The sequence below is a fragment of the Symphalangus syndactylus genome, chromosome 9 (genome assembly GCF_028878055.3).
Source record: "Symphalangus syndactylus isolate Jambi chromosome 9, NHGRI_mSymSyn1-v2.1_pri, whole genome shotgun sequence".
NCBI lineage: Eukaryota > Metazoa > Chordata > Mammalia > Primates > Hylobatidae > Symphalangus > Symphalangus syndactylus.
Window position 1 is genome coordinate 73,747,453 of NC_072431.2, and position 21,185 is coordinate 73,768,637.

At 41.6% G+C, this 21,185-nt stretch overlaps 1 protein-coding gene and 1 long non-coding RNA gene across 11 annotated transcripts in view; one reads left to right on the top strand and one right to left on the bottom strand.

The window, feature by feature from the left end:
* Positions 1–1,424: 1,424 nt before the first annotated feature.
* On the top strand, positions 1,425–12,039 carry LOC129489884 (uncharacterized). 2 transcript variants are annotated; one of them, XR_010113538.1, is made up of 3 exons: positions 1,425–1,617; positions 5,995–6,142; positions 11,836–12,039. It is a non-coding gene; the product is annotated as an uncharacterized lncRNA (long non-coding RNA). The 2 variants fall into 2 exon arrangements; XR_008660111.2 differs by lacking the exon at positions 11,836–12,039 and adding an exon at positions 6,851–7,132.
* A 2,157-nt stretch (positions 12,040–14,196) lies between these two features.
* The window catches only part of ZNF736 (zinc finger protein 736), a 47,777-nt gene continuing 40,788 nt past the window's right edge, over positions 14,197–21,185 (bottom strand). For 6 of the 9 annotated variants that reach the window (XM_055293044.2, XM_063608914.1, XM_055293043.2 and 3 more), the window contains one exon: positions 14,197–20,951. In XM_055293044.2, the coding sequence (XP_055149019.1) occupies positions 19,897–20,951 (1,055 nt within the window). In that variant the 3' untranslated portion in view covers positions 14,197–19,896. The remainder of the gene's footprint in view (positions 20,952–21,185) is intronic. The other 3 variants (XM_055293046.2, XM_063608917.1, XM_063608916.1) reach the window with 1 other exon arrangement.

Below are 21,185 nucleotides of genomic sequence, written 5' to 3' on the forward strand. Positions count from 1 at the left end.
TTATTATGCCTGTGGGCTGGGTCCAGAAATGTGTCACCATCCCACCTGTGGCCAGATCCACATAGAAAAGTCACAATTCCAACTTTGTGCTGTATTCCATTGTTAGACTCAGGACCTCAAGAGTGGGCACTGTAAACGTGGGATGGTGACAACTTTTAATTTCACCTGGGTGTGTAATTGACAGTCCCAATCTGAACTTTCTGCTGGACCCTGCTAAGAAACTCTCTACCACCAAAGAGTTTATACAATATAAGTTAGTGTTGTAAGCTTCTGTGACCTTGGTACAAATATGCAACCCAGGACCTTACCTACTGCCCTAAGAGTAATGATGAGAGGCAAAATATCTTCTATTTGCTGAATCCCAATATAAGTTTGATCACCATGCCTGTGAACTGAAGTAAGGTATATGTCATAATCCCACTTGTGGGCAAAAACTAGGCAGGAGGGTAACATCACTTAGGTGCTGTGCCAAGCAACATGTCACAATGCTTTCTCTAGGCAGGGTACAGGAAATTGGACCACATTAACTGGGTGCTGGACCCAGCAATATGACACCATCTCATGTGGAAAAACCCAGCCAAGTTATAAGAGCCAAAACACCTACATAATGGGCCCAAGATATGTCAAAATACATTCGGTGGCTCCAGCACAGGCAGGAGAGTCATATCATAAGAATGCTCAGCCAAGAAATATGCAATATGCCATAATTTCCTCTTTTTGCAGAACCCAGGCAGAAGAGTAACATCATCTCGATGCTGGGCCCTGCAATAGGTCAAAATTCCTTTTTTGTGGGTGTGGTTCAGGAAAAAGAGGAGAGTAACATATTCTGAGTGCTGGGCTCAGCACTGTGTCAAAATCCTCCTATTGTGAAGGCTGAGGCAGAAAAAGAAGGTCACATCATCTAGGTCATGGGCTCAGAGATATGTCCCAATGTCCCCAGCAGGCAGGGCTCAGACAGACGAGGAGAGTTATATCGCATAGGTGCTTCCCTAGGAATATGTCACAATGTAACATGTGGACAGAGACCAGGCAGAAGAGCCACATCACTTGGGTGCTGGGTCCTGAGACAGGTCACAAGGCTCTCTTAGGACAGCACCCAGCCAAGAGAGTGACATCACCTGGGTACGGGTTCTCTGCTCATGCCACAATACTCCATGTGGGTAGGGTCCAAGGAGGGAGTCACTTCACCTAGATGATAGGCCCAGAGATATGTCACAATGTCCTCCATGAAGCATAGCCCTGGTAAAAGAGTACCATCACCTGTGTGCCTGGCCTAGAAATATGTCACTCTTCAGATTGGCAGGGCCCAAGCAAGGAGAGTCATATAACCTAGGTGATATGCCCAGACATATGTCACAATGCCCTGCTTTGGGCATGGCTCTGGCAAAAGAGTACTCTCACTTGTGTGCCTGGCCTTGCAATATGTCACTATCCTTCCTTTGTGCAGGGCCCATTCCAGAGAGGAGAGTTACATAACCTATGAGGTGGACACATACCCTAAACCCAGGTATGACAGTCAACATCTCTCCTATAGGCTGGCTTCAGGGATGAGAACATTATTATGCCTGTGAGCTGGGTCCAGAAATGAGTCACCATCCCAACTGTGACCAGAATCACGTAAGAAAGTCACAATTCCAACTTTGTGCTGTCTTCATTTGTTAGACTCAGGACCTCAACAATAGGCTTTGTAAATGTAGGATGGTAACAACTTTTACTTTCACCTGAGTGTGTAGTCAAGAGTCACCATCTTAACTTTTTGCTGGGCCCTGTTATGAAACTCTCTGTACCACCCAAAAAGTTTTTATGATATAATGTTGTAAACTTCTGTGAGCTTTGTACAAATATGCAATGAAGGACCTTACCTATTGACATAAACCTAGTGGCGGGGGCAAAATATCTCCTATTGGCTGAATCCCAGTACAAGCTTTATAATCATGCTTTTGAACTGAAGCAAGGTATATGTCATAATCCCATTTGTGGGCAAAAAAAAAAAAAAAACTAGGCAGAATGTTAACATCACTTAGGTGCTTTGCCAAGGAATATGTCACAATGCTCTCTCTAGGTAGGGCCTAGGAAAGAGGCTCACATTAACTGATGGCTGGAGCCAGCAATATGATACAACCACACGTGGAAGAAACCCAGCAAAGTGATGAGAGCCAAAACACCCACAAAATGGGCCAATGATATGCCAAAACACCTTCTGTGGCTCTGGCACAGGCAGGAGAGTCACATCATTAGGGGGCTGGGGCCAAGCAATATGCCATAATTCCCTCTTTATGCATGGCCTCTTTATGCAGAAGAGTAACATCAACTGGGTGCTGGGCTCTGAAATATGGCAAAAGTCCTGTTCATGGGCATTGTTCAGCAACAAGACAAGAGTCACAATACCGAAGTGCTGGGCTTATCAACATGTCACAATCTTCCCGTTGTAAAGGCCCAGACAGAAGAAGAGAGTCTCATCACTTAGGTTAGGGGCTCAGAGATATGGTCCAATGTCACCAGTAGGCAGGGCTCAGGCAGAAGAAGACAGTCATATCATGTAGGTGCTTCTTTAAGTATATGTCACAATTTAATATGTGGGCAGAACCCAGGCTGAAGAGCCACATCACCTGGTCCTGGATTGAGAGATATTCACAAGTCCCCTTTAGAAAAGGACCCAAGCAAGAGAGTTCCATCACCTAGGTGCAGGTTCCACGCTTATGTCACAATGCTCGATGTGGGCAGGGCCAAGAAGGAAGTCACATCGCCTAGGTGATAGGCCCAGAGATATGTCACAAAGCCTTCCTTAAAGCATGGCCCTGGCAAAAGAGTATCATCACCTTTTTGCCTAGCCTAGCAATATGTCACTATTCAAGTGGCAGGTCCCAAGAAGAAGAGCCACATCATCTACATGATAGGCCTCTGATATGTCAAAATGTTCTCTTTTGGGCATGGCCTTGGCAAAAGAGTATCATCACCTGTATGCCTGGCCTAGGAATATGTCACTATCCTGCCCTGTGTGCAGGGCCCGTTCCAGAGAGGAGAGTTACATCTTCTAAGTGATGGACACAGAGATATGTCATGATGATGTCTGGGCATGGTGCACCTGGGTGCTGGATCCAGTGATGTCACAATTCTTACTGAGAACAGGGCCCAGGCAGAAGAGTTCTTTAACACTTCAAGGTTGGCCCAGGTAGATATCAAAATCCCATATGTAGGCTGGAACCAGTCTGAAGAGTGAAATCTCACAGGTGCTTGGCAAAGATTTATATCACATGAAGTTTATATCAAATGATTATCATGATGAAATAAAATTTTAGGGATTAGGTTTACAGTAACACACACATTCTGTTTTCATGTAGGACAGTTGCCTTCATCTGTCTGTGATGGTGAAAGTCCTTACTGTCAGCTGGGTGTGCATATGAGACTCACAATTTTCTCCATGTGCTAGGCCCTGTTATGACACTCTATACAACCCAAGGGTGTTATAAAATATGCGTGTGTTATAATCTTCCGTGACCTTTTTACCAGAAGGAGACCGTTTACATCACTCATGTCCCTAAACCTAGTTATAAGAGTCAAAATTTCTCCTATTGGCTGGGTCCACATATGAGTCATTATCATGCCTGTTAGCTGCACCTAGGTATGTGTCACCATCCCCTCTGTAGTTATTAAACAGGCAGGACAACCACATCATCTAAATCCTAAGCCAGAAATATTCCAATATTCTCTTTGTAGGCAGGGCCCTAACAGAAAAGTCACAAAACTTGGGTGCTAGGCCCAGCTCTATGGCATCATGCCCCTTGTGGAGAACATCCAGGCAGGAGAGGAGAGTCATATCACCTAAATGATGGGCCCAGAGATATGTCGCAATAACTCCTGTTAAAAGGGCCCAGGTGAGAGGGTCATGTCATTTGGATGCAGTGCTTAGAAATGCTACACTCTTCGCTGGAAGCAGGGTTCAGGCAGGAGAGGAGAGTCACATAACCTAGATGATGGGTCCAGAGATACGTGACGGTCCCTTCTGAGGACACTGTTAAGATATAAGAGTCAAATCACCAAGGTTCTTGGCCCAGGTATACATCAATATGTCATCGGTGGGCTATAACTAGGCAGGATTATTAAATCACTCAGGAGTTGGGCACAGGTATATGTCACAATAACACCTGTGGAAATGTTCAGGGATGAGAGTCACCATCCTGCACAAGTCCTGGCTCTAGGTACAAGAGTCGTTATTAGGCCTTTGATCTGGTCTCTGGTATATGGCACAATGTTACCTGTGGGCAGAGAGATGAAAGGAAAGTCACATCAGCTGAGTGGGTGCTGTTCCAGTGAAATGCCACAATCCTCCTTGTGGGCAGGACTCTGGAAGAAGAGTCACATCACCTGTATGCTGGTTTCACTGATACATCTAAATCCCCCCTGTGGGCAGGGCTTAGGCAGGAGAGGAGTCAAACTTCACCTTGGCAATTGGCCTGGATAGATGTCACAATGGCCCTTACGTGCAGAACAAAGACAGGAGAGTGACCTCACCTTGGTGCTGGGTTCAGCAATATGTCATAATCTCTCTGGTGGTCAGGGCCAAGGCAAGAGAGAAGAAACTTCACCTAGGTGCTGAGCCTAGTGATATGTTACAAAGCTTCCTATTGACAGAACCCCAACCCCCCCTGCCCACCAAAAAACAGTCACATCACATGGGTGCAGTACCCAGTTATGTGTCAGTTCATTGTAGATTCTGGATATTAGCCCTTTGTCAGATGAGTAGGTTGTGAAAATTTTCTCCCATTTTGTAGGTTGCCTGTTCACTCTGATGGTAGTGCACATGTACCCTAAAACTTAAAGTATAATAATAACAATAATAAAAAGAAAAAAAAAAGAAAGTCCTATCTAAAATTTCTTGTGGAACAAGAGTTCCATCGAAACCAATGTAAAAGACCTAGGTAAAAATAATTATTCTTGCTGCACTTTATGCAAATAATCAGGCCAAGTATAAGACTAAAGTTTATTTCACAGATAACTCAGTCCTATCATGATTTGTTTTTAACAGAAAAGAGGACTGGATAAAGATTATGTTTCAAAACTTATTATACATTTGTCATTAAATTCTAAACTCATTAGTTTTGAGTTTTTGCCTACATTTTAGACCAACCCTGCTTATTCCTGGGAACCAACTAGTGATCTTCAACTGCAGCTCAGAAGAAACAAAAAGGGATGGGTAATGTAAAAATCTGGATTAATATTCTACTTCTGGGCAATTATTCTGCAAATCCTGCAGAGTGATGGGAATAAATAGGGTGCCCATCCCGATCTCAGCAAGCATAACTATAGCCACTAGTTATCTGGGTGTGTCAAAAGACATTCTTTTCCCTCCCTTGTGGAAAGAGGACTCAATTCCACAGCTTCATCTTAGCATTCAGCTCATGATAAGGAGTCTATGCAATCCCCTGAGACATATTTTTGTCCCAACCTCAATTCCAAGCTTCAAGTTGAAGTCCTAGGAAAGAATACTGGATCTGAGAAATCCACAGGCAGATGATAATGGAGGTTAAAAAGCACAGTGCAGGTGAGCATGACTAATTCCAGCTGATTAAGCCAAGCCTCCCATTTCATAGATAAAGATCATGCTAGGATCTCTGGAATGAGGTCTAGTGAACTCCAGAACCACTGACAGCAGGGGAGATAGGGTAAGAGCAAATATTTCCACCCCTCTAGGCCTCCCTGTTAACCAGGTTTAAAGCTGCTTGGACACCGATGGGTGGCACCCTGTCACAATCACTGGGACTCGGGGATACAAGGATGGAAGGCGAAAAGAGAACATTCTTTCTTCTATCTGTCAACATACCCTAGGTATTTGCTAGGACAAAAAAGGAACCAGAAACACCTGCTCCTCTCTTTCTAGATGAGTAGCCATTCATTCATCTTCAGTCTATACCCTTTTCGAATGCATCCTGAACCCTTGGGACTCCTTTAAAAACATGCTTTTTTCCTTTTATCTCCTCTGTCTTCTCTTTACAGATAGGTAATCATGTCTTCATACTATGGGATGGTCCCCTCAGATGCATCCTCCAAGCTTGGAAGAATTAATTTCCCAAACCTTAGACTGGGTGGCTTAGGATTGGACTCAAGACAAAAGAACCCAGAAGCCTGATATGCTGGCAAAAGGGTAAAAGTTTTTTTTTTTTTTTCTTTTTTTCCCCAGTCGGGCTTTTGGTCTCCCTCTCCCTATGCAAACTGGTAAAAGACCTTGGAATTTTTGAGTTGTCCTTGCCACCTTCCCCTTGTTTCGTTTTAATACATGTTTTTTAATAACCCAGTTTGATTCTTCCCACCTTCAGGCTACCAAACTTCAAACAGTCACACAACCAGAGCCTTGGACAATGGCCCCTTTCACAGGGAACGCTAAGATAGGCCTCTTAGGGAGATCTGACTGCCATTTTTCTGAAACAGTGCCCCCTGTCAGCAGGAAGCAGTTAAAAGTAATTTTTGTCCTCATCTTTATTTTGATTCTAACAGCAGTTAGATGTACTTCTTTAGAGAGGGACATAACAGTTAGAAAACAGCCAAGGGTCCTGGGTGAAACCCCGTCTTCAAGCCTAAAACAGCCTGAAGGCTAAAAAAATCAGACTGCTGGTCTCAGATGAAGCCTGCCTTTTTCTAACTGATTCTCTCAAATAATGTCCACCTGCACACTGGGGGAAGGGAGTGGAGCCATGGAAATTTTACCCCTTGTGCAGGGAGGAGCCTGGCCTCTTCAGTTTCTGTGTGATGGTCTGGTGTTCACCAGTCTAGGAGGTGGGGGCCTGTAAACAGGACTCTGACTTTTTTTTTCTTCCGGTTTTTAACCCAATCAACTGTACTTCTCATCCTTCAGAGTGTCCCTGAGCCTAATCTTTCCTAGTCATGTGACAAGAACCCATTTTTGCTGAAGGAAAGTTCTGCAACATGAGGATTTGGAACCCTCATTTAAGATAAGCTTAGTATATGCATGTGGGTCTCTTTCTGGCTTCTGTTTCAACATTTTTCTGTCTTTATGCCAACACCACAGTATTTTGATTACTGTAAATTTGCAATATATTTTTAAACAAAAAAAGAATAATGCCTCTGAGTTTATTATTTATTTCCAGGCTGTTCGGCTACTTGTGGTTTTTTTGAGTGTTTATAGAAATTATAGGGCAATATTTTGGTGGCTCACTCCTGTGATCCCAGAACTTTGGGAAGCCAAGGCAAGTGGGTTGCTTGAGCCCAGGAGTTTGAGACCAGCTTGGGCAATATGGTGAAACCCCGTCTCTACAAAAAATACAAAAACTTGCTGAGCCTGGTGGCATGCACCTGCAGTCCCAGTTACTTGTAAGGCTGAGGTGAGAAAATCAATTGAGCTTGAGAGGTCAAGGCTACACTGAGCCATGATTATGACACTGCACTGCAGCCTGGGTGACACAACTAAATATTGACTCAAACATTCTAGAATATTTTAGTACTTCTGCAAAAAGTACCATTGGTTTTTTTTGAAAGAGATCTCATTGATTTGTAGATCATTTCGAATACCATTAACGTCTGAAGAAATCTGCATGTTCTAACTCTTGAAAAATAGTATGCTAAAGAATTTGTCGAGTTTTCATATATATGCAGGCATGCTAGTTTTCTTTTGGCTTTTAACTTCCAGTTATATTTCATTGTAGTCACAAATAATACTTTTTATGATTACCATTTGTTTATGCTAAAACTTGCATTCCAGCTTAGAAGTTTGCCTATCTTAGAATACGTGCCATATGCAATTAGAAATATTATGTATTATGCTATTGTCGGGTGAAATGTTTTGTAGATTATTCCCAGGTCTTATTTTTAACTTTTTATTTCTCTCTGCATTTGCCTTTATCTTTATTTTCTCTTTTTTATTTACTTTCTTTTCTATTAATTTTATTTCTATTTTTTCTCATTACATTCTCTTAATTTCAAATTTTCTAGAATTTTTCATTTGTAATGTTTTAATTTCTTGTATCTTTTATTTCCATTCATATCCCCTCATATTACTTTTCTCCATGTTTTTCTCATTCTTAAAATTTTCTTATTTTATTGCAAATTATTCCATTTGCTCACTTCTCTTGTTTTTATTGTATTTTATCTTCATCTTCATTTTATTTTCACTGATCTTAATTACATTTGTTTTTCTTTATTTCAGTTTGTCCTTACTATTTTTCATTTAAATTTATTTTTAAATTTTATTTTCTTTCTCTTGATTTGTTTCACTTTATTTTTCTGTATTTTGCTTTGTAAAACAGAAGGGATGAGCTATTTTAGATTGACCTAGCCATAGTGGTCAAGACTCATTTGCTGAGGCTCTCTGGCAGCCACCCTACCCCAGGAGTCTCCAACCCAGGGTACAGTCAGGTCCTCCTAGCGAGATTGCTAAGATCCCTCAGCAGATCTTTCATTGCTACAGGCCCATCTAGCATTCAGTGTCATGGGCCATTTCTGCTGCTTTCTGAAGCCCCCTGTAAGCCTTAGTGTTGCTAGGCCAAGACCCTGACTGCCTCTTTGTGTCCCAGTGGATACTCCACACATAATCCAGGGCACTGACTTCTTTCCCAGGAGAGGGCCACACCCACTCCACTGCACCAGGGCATGTCTGGACCATATGTGTGTCTTTTCTTTGTTATAATTTTTTTGTTTTTTGAGATGGAGTCTTGCTCTGTCACCCAGGGTGGAGTGCAGTGATGTGATCTCAGCTCACTGCAAACTGCAATCTGTGCCTCCCAGGTTCAAGTGATTCTCCTGCCTCAGCCTCCCAAGTAGCTGGGATTACAGGTGTCTGCCACCACAACCAGCTAATTTTTTTTCTTTTTTGTATTTTTAGTAGAGACAGGGTTTCACCATGTTGGCCAGGCTAGTTTCAAACTCCTGACCTCAGGTGATCCACCTGCCTCAGCCTCCAAAAAAAGTGCTGGGATTACATGTGTCAGCCACTATGCCCAGTTGAGAAAAAAAATTTTTTTATCTTGACATATAACAGACTTATTATAAAAACGTCAGCTTTATTGGTAGATATACATGCAAATATATGCAAAAATGCTAATCATGTGAGATGAACATTTCTACATTTAATGATTTCATAGAGTTGCTATTTTACCCTTTCCTGTCTTTATATGTTTAATGGGAAAATCCTCAGTGAAGACTCCTCAGTATGACAGACAAAATGTTGTGCAATCTAATCACTGATAGATGCAGTGAAAAGTAACTTCTGGTTTTCATTTGGAGCTCTCACAGCTAGGATTAAAAACTCTTGGTTGTAAACTCACATGATGAGGAGTTATAGTATGCTGTCCTCTTCTGCACATTTGTCTGCAGTCATAATTTTTTCAACTTGCCAAGGGAGAAAGGGAAATTCTTTCCCTCAGACCTACTCATCTCCCTTTCATAGGTTTTCAGGTTGTGTACTGTCCAGATTGCTTAGAAGCTCATGATCACAGAGGTCGTTATTTGTCAAGAGAAAGCTTTGTTGCAGGATTAAGTGAAGGTGTTTACCACTCAGGGCCTATGGTTCCTCCAGAGGCAGGATGAACTTAAAAATCATTCCTGAATCCAGAAAGGAATGACAGAAGTTGGGGGCTGCCCACAGGAGAAAGAAAAATGCCCCCTTTTGCTTTCCAAGTGGTCACTGCTTATTCTGGTATTAATCATGCTTCTGACCACGATGTGTTTCTTAGTCATCTTTCTTGGTATTCCACTGATTGTGCATCTAAGGAAAAGAGGCCTGGATGAGAGTGGTAAAGAGAACAACTGCATCCTTATATAGCTGATGCCTTGGTGAGCTTTGAAGCACACTGAGCAGAGTCTGAAATCCTTCCTTACTATGGGGTAAGTTGTGTCAAATTCGACTCCCATGGAAATGGCACCAGGTTCAAGATGTCAAAGAAGAGACTCAGAACCAGTGAATGAGATATGGAGTTTTACTGGGGACTTACATAGAGAGAAGGTCCAGTGTCAGTGGGCTTAGCAGGATAACCATGCCCACTTGCAAAAAGCATGCAGTTTGTATAGCATTTTTATTTAGCACTTTTTTTCTGAATAACCTTTCACCTATCAGACTTCCTTTAGCAGAAAAGGAATGGCCTCAATCTCGTGTGGCCTGTGTTCCACGCCACAGGATGGGACAGACCAGGGGCTCAGATGTTCCTCATAGATAAAAAAATAATCTCCAGATTGGCCCCTACTAAATTTTTTAGCTTAAAACTCTGAACATTCAGAAGCATTTTTTTATACATGGTCAGTCTCCAGGTATGCCCAAGTCAAGTTAACACTGTCAGTTGCATCCATCATACAGGCTGGTTCAGGCAGTAGAGGTTCTTCTTCCTGAGACTCTAGATTCAAAAAAGTTTTTGCTTTTTCTTGAATCATTGGGTTGACAGTTTACTAAAAGGCCTGATGTGTGTGCACATTGCTGCTACAGTTGTCTAAGTTAATGAGATGTCTTCACAGTTGGTAGGGCCTGTTCCTGTTACAGGTGTGACTGGGTGTGTACAAGCTGCTGGGGTGCCTCTTCTCCACTTTCATTGGACAATGACATTCTGGGGCCCCAGTTCCACTATTTTCCAAGGTGGGACATGCTGAACCAGACCCTGGAATTGTGGTTCAAGGTGACCAGGCTGAGGCTGCTCTTTAAAAGGCAGTACTGCCAGGTCTGTGTCTTATTTTCCTTGTCATTCTAATGTATCTTTTGGCATGGTGACCAGAAAAGAGTCTGTGACAGCCCTCCTGCTAGGGTTGGTACTATTTATACATGACTCTTAAGTGTCAAGGTAGGTTGAGAGATCTCTCTTCCTGGCACAGCCTGAGTAGGCTAGAACACCGTGACCCTTAATGCTTGGTTCATACAGTCTTCAGAGGAATTTCAAAAACCATAGGATGTGGGGGGCAGAGAAAGAGCTGGTACAAATGACAAGTTGCAGGTGAAATAACTGGAGCCAGGAAGAGAATGGGACCTGCTTGGGACAGTACACACACTGCCTGGGTACAGCTGAACAGTCAAGCCAGTTCTCTGATTTGGGCCTTGTGCAGTGGGATTAACAGGCCCACTTCCGCTCTGGCCTGGATGCTGAACACTTTGGTTCTAGACCAAATGTGAATTCTGGACTCAGGAATTCCAGTTGGGTTTCACAGGCCAGTGGAGTGAGGAGGCCCAGGTGGGCCCACAAAAGTGGTTGTGGGTAGGCTTACCACACATGACTGGTTGCTTCTATGCCTATACTCACAAGAAAGAGAGATCTTCTTCCTCAAAGGCAAGCCCAGGGAGATCTGAGGCTCATGGGAGCAAATGAAGAAAACAGGTGATGCCTTAGCCCAGTGCTTTTGCCCCTCCTGGCTTGTGGCTTTGGGGGCTCAAATTGCTCATCAGAAAAAAAGGCAATGAAAGCCTCTCAGTGTCCCTTTTACCAGGACACTGCACAGTGCTCACTCTGCAGCCCTAGGTACAGCCTGTGCTTCAAAAAGCTGGGGGATCTCTGGGCTGAGTTCAGGGCCGAGAGGGTTCTCCCCCTCAGGGACTCCTCCTGTCTACCCCTCTGTGCCCACCTGACAGCTCACCATGTCTGCTGTATGCTACCCTTATTGCATGCTCTTTCCAAGCCCATGTCTCCCTGGGTTGGCTTGGGGCACATGCCCACTGAAGCCCAGGTGGCCTGACCATCCTTCCTCCAATGTACAGCCTCAGGCAGGTGCCACCCAGGTTTTCTCCTAGAATGTGATCTCAGGGGATCGCAGTAGCATATTCTGCTCTAACTTATTGACTAGTTAATCAGTAAGTCACTTAATGTGCCAAGATGGGTGTGGGCCTTGACACTCTTGATCTCCTTCCTCTAGTGGGGCTGCACTGGGGGTTGCCATCCTGATTTCTTGGTGGAAAATGCTAGCAGGCGAGGCAGGACTCAATGGCCAGGGACAGGACAGAGCACCGTGGCTGGCCTCACCCAGGGCCCTCTGAGGCTCCTGCATGCAGGAGGGCTCCACGGAGCCCCAGACCCCTTTTCTAGGATGGTGCCCACAGCCCCTTCCTGGACCTTCAAGAAGGGCCTACTCTTTCTGCAACCTGTACCTACTGGTCTCTAGAAGGTGGGCATTCATTTATCTTTGTGGACATGGCCTTCTGCTTCATTTCCATAAGAAATGCCTAGGGAATCCTGGGCCTGTGCCAGAGGTTCTCTAAGTGTCAAAGTCAGTAAGAGTCTCAAGAATATAATAGTACTTTCTGCACATTACTATCTCAGGGTTACTTTTGCCCAAAAATGTGTAAAAACAAATATTAAGATTTTTATCCTTTACATTATCTTAATTAGGTCATCATACAAACCTTTTATTCTCCTCCTAATCATTGAGTTTTTGTTTTCTTCTTTGTTCAAATCGTTATCTGCTTTAGAGGAAAAAACTTAAAAAAAAAAATGCTACACAAATACTAACAGCTAACAGCAATTTATTTAAAATGTAATTAGATTTCTTAAATAAGTAAATAATTTAAGTAAACTTAGTTTATATTACTTGTATAAATTATTTTACATCTCACTCTCAATCTTAAAAAAAAATTTAGCTAGGTATGCAATTCAAAATTGATAGATTTTTTTAAAAATAGGCAACTTAAAAACATTTTATTGGACAAGATGGGTAATATTAATTCTCAAATATTTTATCTTAGAAATCAACACACTTGACAATTGATATTCATAGTATCTATGAAAGTGACATTCTGAATGTGCTTTTATACTTGCCAAAAACTTAAGGGAAAAAAATCTATTCTGGCCTTCAGTAGTAAAACTTAAAGAAATAACATTAAATTTACTGGCCAAATTACCCACAAAAACTGAAATAGATTCATTTACTTGTTCTTTATCTTTCAGCATCTGATAATGAACAGATTTTAAGATGTTCAGAATCTACTTCAGTATAGTAATAAGGCCAAACAGCTCTTGTGAAAGAATCATTAAAATACACAGAACAAACCTATCATTTATATTACTTTAAAAAATCACCCAATTCATAGTCCAAAAGAATACCAACCTTACTGGATTTTACTACTGGCAGAAAGTGGGTTTTCTCAGGACCTGATGCAGCATAACCACTCTATATATCATCCAATTGCCCCCAGATTAATCCAGAACTGAAGGCTGATCCTGCCAGGTCCTAAGAAGACAGTCTTGACACACACATAATTTTCATTTAGGCTTGTTTCCCACTTCTACCTCCCAGTAATGTCTGTCAGAACTACACTTCTGACAGCCCAGGAAAGCAGGGCAGAAATAAAATCTCCTTGGGTTATAACATACATTTGGTTTTGTTCTTCCATCACACAGCTTTTCTATCCTCGGAGACAATAAGTTGAGGATGTGCTGTGTTAAGATCTAAAATCGAGGACAGGTGTGGTGGCTCACCCATGTATTCCCAGCACTTTGGAAGGCTGAGATGGGTGGATCATGAGGTCAGGAGATCAAGACCATCCTGGCTAACATGGTGAAACCCCATCTCTACTAAAAATACAAAAAATTAGCTGGGCCTGGTGATGGGCACCAGTAGTCTCAGCTATTTGGGAGGGTGAGGCAGGAGAATTGCTTGAACCTGGGAGGCGGAGGTTGCAGTGAGCTGAGATCACGCCACTAAACACCAGCTTGGGTGACAGAGCGAGACTCCATCTCAAAAAGAGAAAAAAAAAAAAAATCTAGAATTAAATCTACTTGAAATGGCTTGATAGTTCTAAGACAGAATATAGAGGAGGAAGACTACAACCATATTTTATATTTTGTTAATCTATATGAAAAGAGTTAGGGCATTTTAGGTTTCAATACCTGTGGTGCATACTCTTAACGTGTCAGCAATTCCAGGTTTGACTGCATAGAATTGGCCTCTACCTCCCCCAGTAGATGTTTAAATGTAGAAACATAATCTGAAAATTTTACAAGGTTTTCACTTAGTTTTGCTAAAATGTCCATCTCTTCATCTTGTTTCAATTGTAAGAGTCAATTGTGCGGCATGGATACAATTATGCTCTCTTCATATGCAGAATTAATGTCATTTTTTTTACTATAGATATTTTCCATTTTTCACCTGAGACCACAGGCTAATTTCAAAAAGAATATTTACTTCTAATTATGTAGCTTCTATTACATAGCTAGTATTGTCTTTGTTTACTTCATGTATATGCTAAAAAGACCTCATGAATTATGAAACATTCAACTGTTTACTTAAATTGGCCCAATAAATTTAATAAACTCAATTATGTCAATTTTATAAAGTAAAATGAACAATAAAAATTGGAATAGCATTCTCTAATTGAAACAAAATATAAAATATACTAAATAACATACAATACACGCACTATGAAATTACTCACATGAAAATTATTTTGTGAACACCATTAAATTTTATCAAAGTCACTTTTATAATCTCTGAGGGGATTATACAAAGAATGTTTTATGAAATTAGATGAAAATTACATATTATGTCTATGGTGAGCAACAGACAAACAGACAAACAACAAAAAAAGAGAATTTGCACAAGATGATTCTAAGCCAGGAGCAATAACATTTTAGATAAATCAATTTAATACACAGCAGAGGAAACAGATTTGCTTTCAAAATCTTTGAAGTTTCTGGTTTGCTGGTAAGTGATCAACACTTGTAAAATTATGTTTCATTCTAATATTTTTCTTTTCTTCTCAAAGTAGGTACACAACCATAAACACATAAGATTACTTTCTCTATAAATCTGTTACATCTAAAGTTTATTTTACAGTTATATATCTATACATTTAAATCCATGTAAACCAAAACTAAAGGTCTGTATGTTTAGCAGACCAGAGAAGTCATATGTTCAACAGAAAAAAAGTAGGATAAAATTTTGTAAATAGTTGTTCAGAATTCAGAAACATATAGCTCCAATTATAATCTTGGTTATAACCATCATAATAACCTGTAGTTACAAGAAAACAAAAATGTAAGTTGTAGAAACCATATTCTCTAAATTATTTTAAGTTAAAGACCACTGACAAAGGGATCACTAGAGATGTTAGTCCACCGTCACCCAATAGTATATTGTTACCTACAACCTTGGGTTAAGATGGGATAAATTAACATCAATGGCAAGATACACATTCAATGTAAAATAGCCTTAACACAATAACAACAATTTTGGTTTATTAAAACAAATTAAGTTCACACATTGCCATTAAAAAAGCATTTTGAAATTCACTGTATTTTAATTACCTTAATTTGCAAATGGTAAGGCAATTTCCTTCTAAAATTCAAATTGTTTCTCTTACTAAGCAGATTATTATCCTGATCACTTACCACACTCCTATCATCCTGTCATTTACGATACTGCTGTAAACTAACTACTAAGTGGCCTTTCCACTTAGAATTTCTTCATGTATCTTAGATTTCAGTTTATGTAATCTTCCATGGAAAAGTATATAAATCTGTCCATCTAATATAGAAGAACCTCTCATAACTCTGGTGCAGCAACCATTGACCATGTTCTTTCACATAAATTCTAGAAATGAAGACACAGCATCAAATGTAAGAGTTAAATTACATCAAAATTTGCTTTTGAAAAATACTGAATCCTTTTAATATAAAAAAGTAGGTTCCTTTTAGAGAAAAGTGACCGAGATTGCTGATTAGAAGCAGCTAGACTGTGTAGTTCTCATAGACAGTAATGCAAGGTATACATAAATACAGCACCTGCAACTGAAACATCCAGGTACTTGCATTGAGAATAATCAAAGAAACAACTTATGGAGAATGGAGTAAAGCAAGGCAGGACAATGGGCCACTGGGGAAGAACATGGAGCCAAGGGAACCTCCCCACCCAGTAAAGCAGTGAGTGCATGTGTGACCCTAGAAACCCATGATTCTCCTACAGATCTCTGCAACCTTCAGGTGAGGAGATACCCTCATGAACCCACTTCACCAAGGCCTTCAGTTTAACACACAGAACTACATGGAGTCTCAGCAGAGCAGCCACTCAGGCCTGTGCAGATTCAAGAGCCTTAGATACTGGCTTTCCAGAAAAAGTAGCTGCAACTCGAGCAAAGCAGGTTACACCCCTGAACATACCCATAGGAAAGAGGCAGAATCCAGGGGGCTGATAGTGATGGTCTGTGGGACTCACTTCAACAATGCCTCACACGGTAAGACCTACTGGCTTAGAGTCCAGCCAACCATTGGTAGCAGCACTGCACCTCCCTGGGATGGAGCTACCAGAAAGAGGAGTGGGCCACCATCTTTGCTGCTTGGGCAACTCAGCCATTCCAGCCTTCAGGCTTTGAAGAGCCCAAGCTGACCGGGGTGCAGAAAGGATCTCCTAGCACAGTACAGGTGCTCTAAAAAGACATGGACAGACTGCCTGTTAAAGCAGGTCCCCCGTTTCCTTCCTTCTCACTGGAAAGTGCTTCCCAATGAGGGTCTCCAGCTACCACCACCAGCGCTGTTTGGTTGATGGAGTTTTGAAACCCCTTTGGGATACAGTTCCTAGAGGGAGGAGTGAGCTGCCATTTTTGCTGTTTGTGTGAGTTAGCTGTTTCAGCCTTCTGGCTTTGGAGAATCCAAATAAACTGGGGGTGGAAGTGGTACCTCTGAACAGCAGAGCTGTCCTACAAAAATATGGCTAGACTGCTTTCTTAAGTGGGTCCCCAATCATGTTTTCCTCACTGGGTAAGACCTTCAACAGGGGCTTCCAGCTACCTCCTACAGGTGCTTTTGGGCTGGAAACAGGTCTATACCTACCTGGGATGGCACTCCCAGAGAAAAGGGCATGCTGCCATTGTTGCTGTTTTGCAGCATTCAGTGGTGGTAACTTCCAGTACTGGAAAATCTGAGGTGAGTAGAAACTGCAGTGGACACCCAGCATACTGCAGCAGCCCTTCAGAAGTGGTCAGACTGTTACGTGAGTGCCTGTTCTCATATATTCTCACGAGGCAGGTTCGCCAGGCCTAGGCCACTAGCCAATCATTGCCAGAGCTATTGAGCCAGTAGCAACTTAGCAACTCCCTGGACAGAGCATCCAGGGGCCTCTGCAGTACAACTGTCCTTGCTACCTACCCTCAGACTAATAAAAAATCCAAAACCCTAAGTGCCTTACTCACACCTCAAACTGCAGTTTACTCAAGGAGAGGAAGCCAGCCCATTGTCCATGGGTCCCACAAACTACCCACTGCTCCTCACCAGACAGTAAAATCCTAACTTAGCCAAAAGTAGAGATCCTCCATCCTGGGCTGGCTGCACTGAGTAATTGCTGACCTACAGCTCTCTGAGATGCAGCCCCCAGAAGACAAGAAAAGAGATGAGGCAGCAAGCCAGCTCATGTGGTGGCCAGAGGGTTTGGTGCAAGAGCATCTGCAGTAAAGTGTGGCCAGTGATGGCCATTTCTCTAGGCTCAACTTTCTCCCATAAGAGACTTTAGCCCTAGGGGAACTGTTGGGCCTAATTTCTGCAGGATGGTCTTGCAAATCAGAAGAAGCTGGTCCAACTGAGCACTCCTTGGTCTGCTGGCCTCTCCCAGGGACCCAGTCTGGCCACAGCTGCTTACGGGGCAGTCTCAGGTACCCTGGAAGCTCATACCAGAGCATCTGCACTGGAGGGACATGCCTGACTCATGAAGAGCTCCAGCAAGGCAGCCCCTATGACTGCACCAGCCCACATTTCTTCCCCGTACTGCAGCTTCCTGCGATACCATGGCAACTCCCCATATTTCTTTGCTGGCACATGTCTGCAAAGGCACGTTTGGCTTTGCTTGCCCCACGAGCAAATGGGAATGCAATATGCCCCGCCACCCCCAGCAACTGCCATTGTAGATGAAACTTTGGTGGGCAGAGAGCCAGAAAACTCCACCCCTGCCTTTGTGCTAACACTGTGCAGAGAACAGGGTATCCTCCCACACTCTGAACAATCACTCCTTCTTGGGGGGCACAGAGAAGGCATCAAAACCTTTACTGGCTAGTATCCTGCCCCAAGCCAACACCACCTTTAGTGCAACAGCACGCAGTCTCCAACAGGTATCCCCCACTCCCCTCCCAGCTGCTTTGCTCCTGCCACTGAGGTGAATACCCAAAGACAGGCAGAAACCCCAAATTTACTAGCACTCTGCTCCAGCTATAGCACCTTAGTCCCACAGAATCGCAAACTCCAAATCTCAAGGAGCCAGAGAACACAGCTGGGGCTCAAAACAAGTCCCCCAGAGTTAGAGTATGCAGACTCTGGGTTGTGAGCTGAGCACTGCCCGTCCACCACCACCACCAAACAAAACAAAACAAAAAACCTCCCAGGAACAAAGCCTGTTGGCTGCATCCATCTTATACCACAATCAAATACTCAAGACCATCAAATAGAATTAAAAAAAAAAAAAAAAGTCCATTCAAAGGTCAGCAACCTCAAAGATATACCCACAAAGATAAGACAAAATCAGTGCAAAGATAAAAACACAAAAAGCCAGAGTGGACTTCTTTCATCCGAATGACCAAATTACGTTTCCAGCAAGGCCTAAGATGACAGAAGTAGAATTCAGAATATGGGTAGAAATAAACTTCACTGAGTTACAAAAGTAAGTTGCAACCCAATGAAAGGAAGGAAAAAAAAATTGCAGGAACTGATGGAAAAAACAGCCAGTCTGGAGAAAAAATGTGGCCGACCTGATAGAACTGAAAAACACAATACAAAACCTTTATAATGTAATCACAAATATTAACAGCAGAATAGGCCAAGCAGAGGAAAGAATCTCAGAGCTTCAAGACTGGCTTTCTGAAATCAGACAGACAAGAATAGTGAAAAAAGAATAAAGAGGAATGAACAAAACCTCTAAGAAATATGGGATTATGTAAAGAAACCAAATCTATGATGCAAGAGATTGCCTGAAAGTGATGGGAAGAATGAAAACAACTTGAAATACATATTTCAGGATAACATCCATGAGAACTTCCCCAACCTAGAGAGGCCAACATTCAAATGCAGGAAATGTGGAGAACCCCAGTAAGATACCCCACGAGAAGGTCATCCTCAAGACACATAATCATGAGATTCTCCAAGGTCAAAATGAAAGAAAAAATATGTTAAAGGCAGCTAGAGAGAAAGGCCAGGTCACTTCTAAAAAGAAGCTCATGAGAAAAACAACGAATCTTTCAGCTGAAATCCTACAAGTCAAAAGAGATTAGGGGCCAATATTCAACATTCTTAAAAAAAGAATTCCAACACAGAATTTCATATCTGACCAAGGAAAGCTTCAGAAGCAAAAAATATATATGATCCTATTCAGATAAGCAAATGCTGAGAAAATCTGTTACTATAGGATCTGTCTTAAAAGAGCTTCTGAAAAAAGCATTAAATAAGAAAAAGACTTACCAGTCACTACAAAAGCACACTAAAGTATACAAACTGCGGACACTATAAAGCAACCACAGAAACAAATGTGCAAAATAGCCAGCTAAGATCCTAATAACAGAATCCAATCCACACATATGAATACTAACCTTAAATGTAAATGGGCTAAATACCCAAATTAAAACACAGATGGCAAGCTGAAAAAAGAATCAAGATCTAATGGTATGCTTTAATCGAGACACCCATCTCAAATAAGCTCAAAATAAAGGGAAAAAGAAAAGCCTACCAAGCAAATAGAAAACAAGAAGCAGGAGTTGCAATCCCAGTTTCTGACAAAACAGACTTGAAATTAACATAGATTAAAAAAAAAAAGAAGGGCATTACATAATAGCAAAGGGCTATATATGCACCCAACATATAAGCAACCAGATTATAAAGTAAGTTCTTAGAGACCCTCTAAGATGATAAATGTTCTTCCACTGTCATTACATTTATACTGCATTTGTTCAGTATTAAATTTCAGATATTGAACACAGTATGAGGACTTGGTAAAGACTTTTCCACATTTTTAACACTCGTGGAGCTTCTCTCTAGTATGAATTCTCTTATGTCTGATGAGGTGTGAGAACCAGCTCGATGCTTTGCCACATTCTTCACATTTGTAGGGTTTCTCTCCAGTGTGAATTCTCTTATGATTAGTCAGGTCTGAGAAGCACTTAAAAGTTTTGCCACATTCTTCACATTTGTAAGGTCTCTCTTCCATATGAATTCTCTTGTGGTTAAAAAGGGTTGACGAGCGGGTAAAGGCTTTGCCACATTCTTCACAGATGTAAGGTTTCTCTCCAGTATGAATTCTCTTATGTTTACTAAGGGCCGAGAACCACTTAAAAGCTTTTCCACATTCATTACATTTGTAGGGTTTGTCTCCAGTATGAATTATCTTATGTTTAGCAAGGTCTGAGAACCACCTATAGGCTTTGTTACATTCTTCACATTTGTAGGGTTTCTCTCCAGTATGAATTCTCTTATGATTAGTAAGGTCTGAGAAGCACTTAAAGGCTTTGCCACATTCTTCACATTTGTAGGGTCTGTCTCCAGTATGATTTCTCTTGTGCTTCATAAGGGTTGAGGAGCAGGTAAAAGTTTTGCCACATCCTTCACATTTGTAAGGTTTCTCTCCAGTATGAACTCTCTTATGTTCAGTAAGGTTTGAAAACTTTTTAAAGGCTTTGCCACATTCTTCACATTTGTAGCATCTCTCTGCAGTATGAATTTTCTTATGTCTAGTAAAATCTGAGAACCTACAGTCTTTGACACATTCTTCACATTTGTAGCATTTCTCTCTGCTAAAAATGTCTTTTTGTTCAGTGAAGATTGAGCACAACTGAAAAGCTCTGCCACATTTATTACATTGACAGGTTTTGCTATGGGTAGTTGACAAACATTGATGAAGGCCATTATAACTGCTTTTCTGCCCCTTGCAATTACCCACACTTTGGTTGTCTTTCTTTAAATGTAAATTATTAAGGTCACAGCTTCTATATTTTCTCAGAATCACTTTTCGAAATGCATCTTTTATGTCATGCTCCGGCAATATCTCTGCAGTAAAATGAAAAGAGCCAGCTGGAGAAAAAAAATAAAATTCTCCCTCATTAGACTCAGGTGAATATACTTCACAAATACATAATTATACAAAGCGCATTAACAAAATGACAATAAAATACCCCAGGCTCTATATTCTTATAGACATACAAACCTAACAGAAATATACTGACCAAAATGCCTTTGCAAGAAGTCTAAGATCCAGTTAAGCATTTGTGGCACACCAAGTGAGCAAAATGCCAAGAACCACATAGA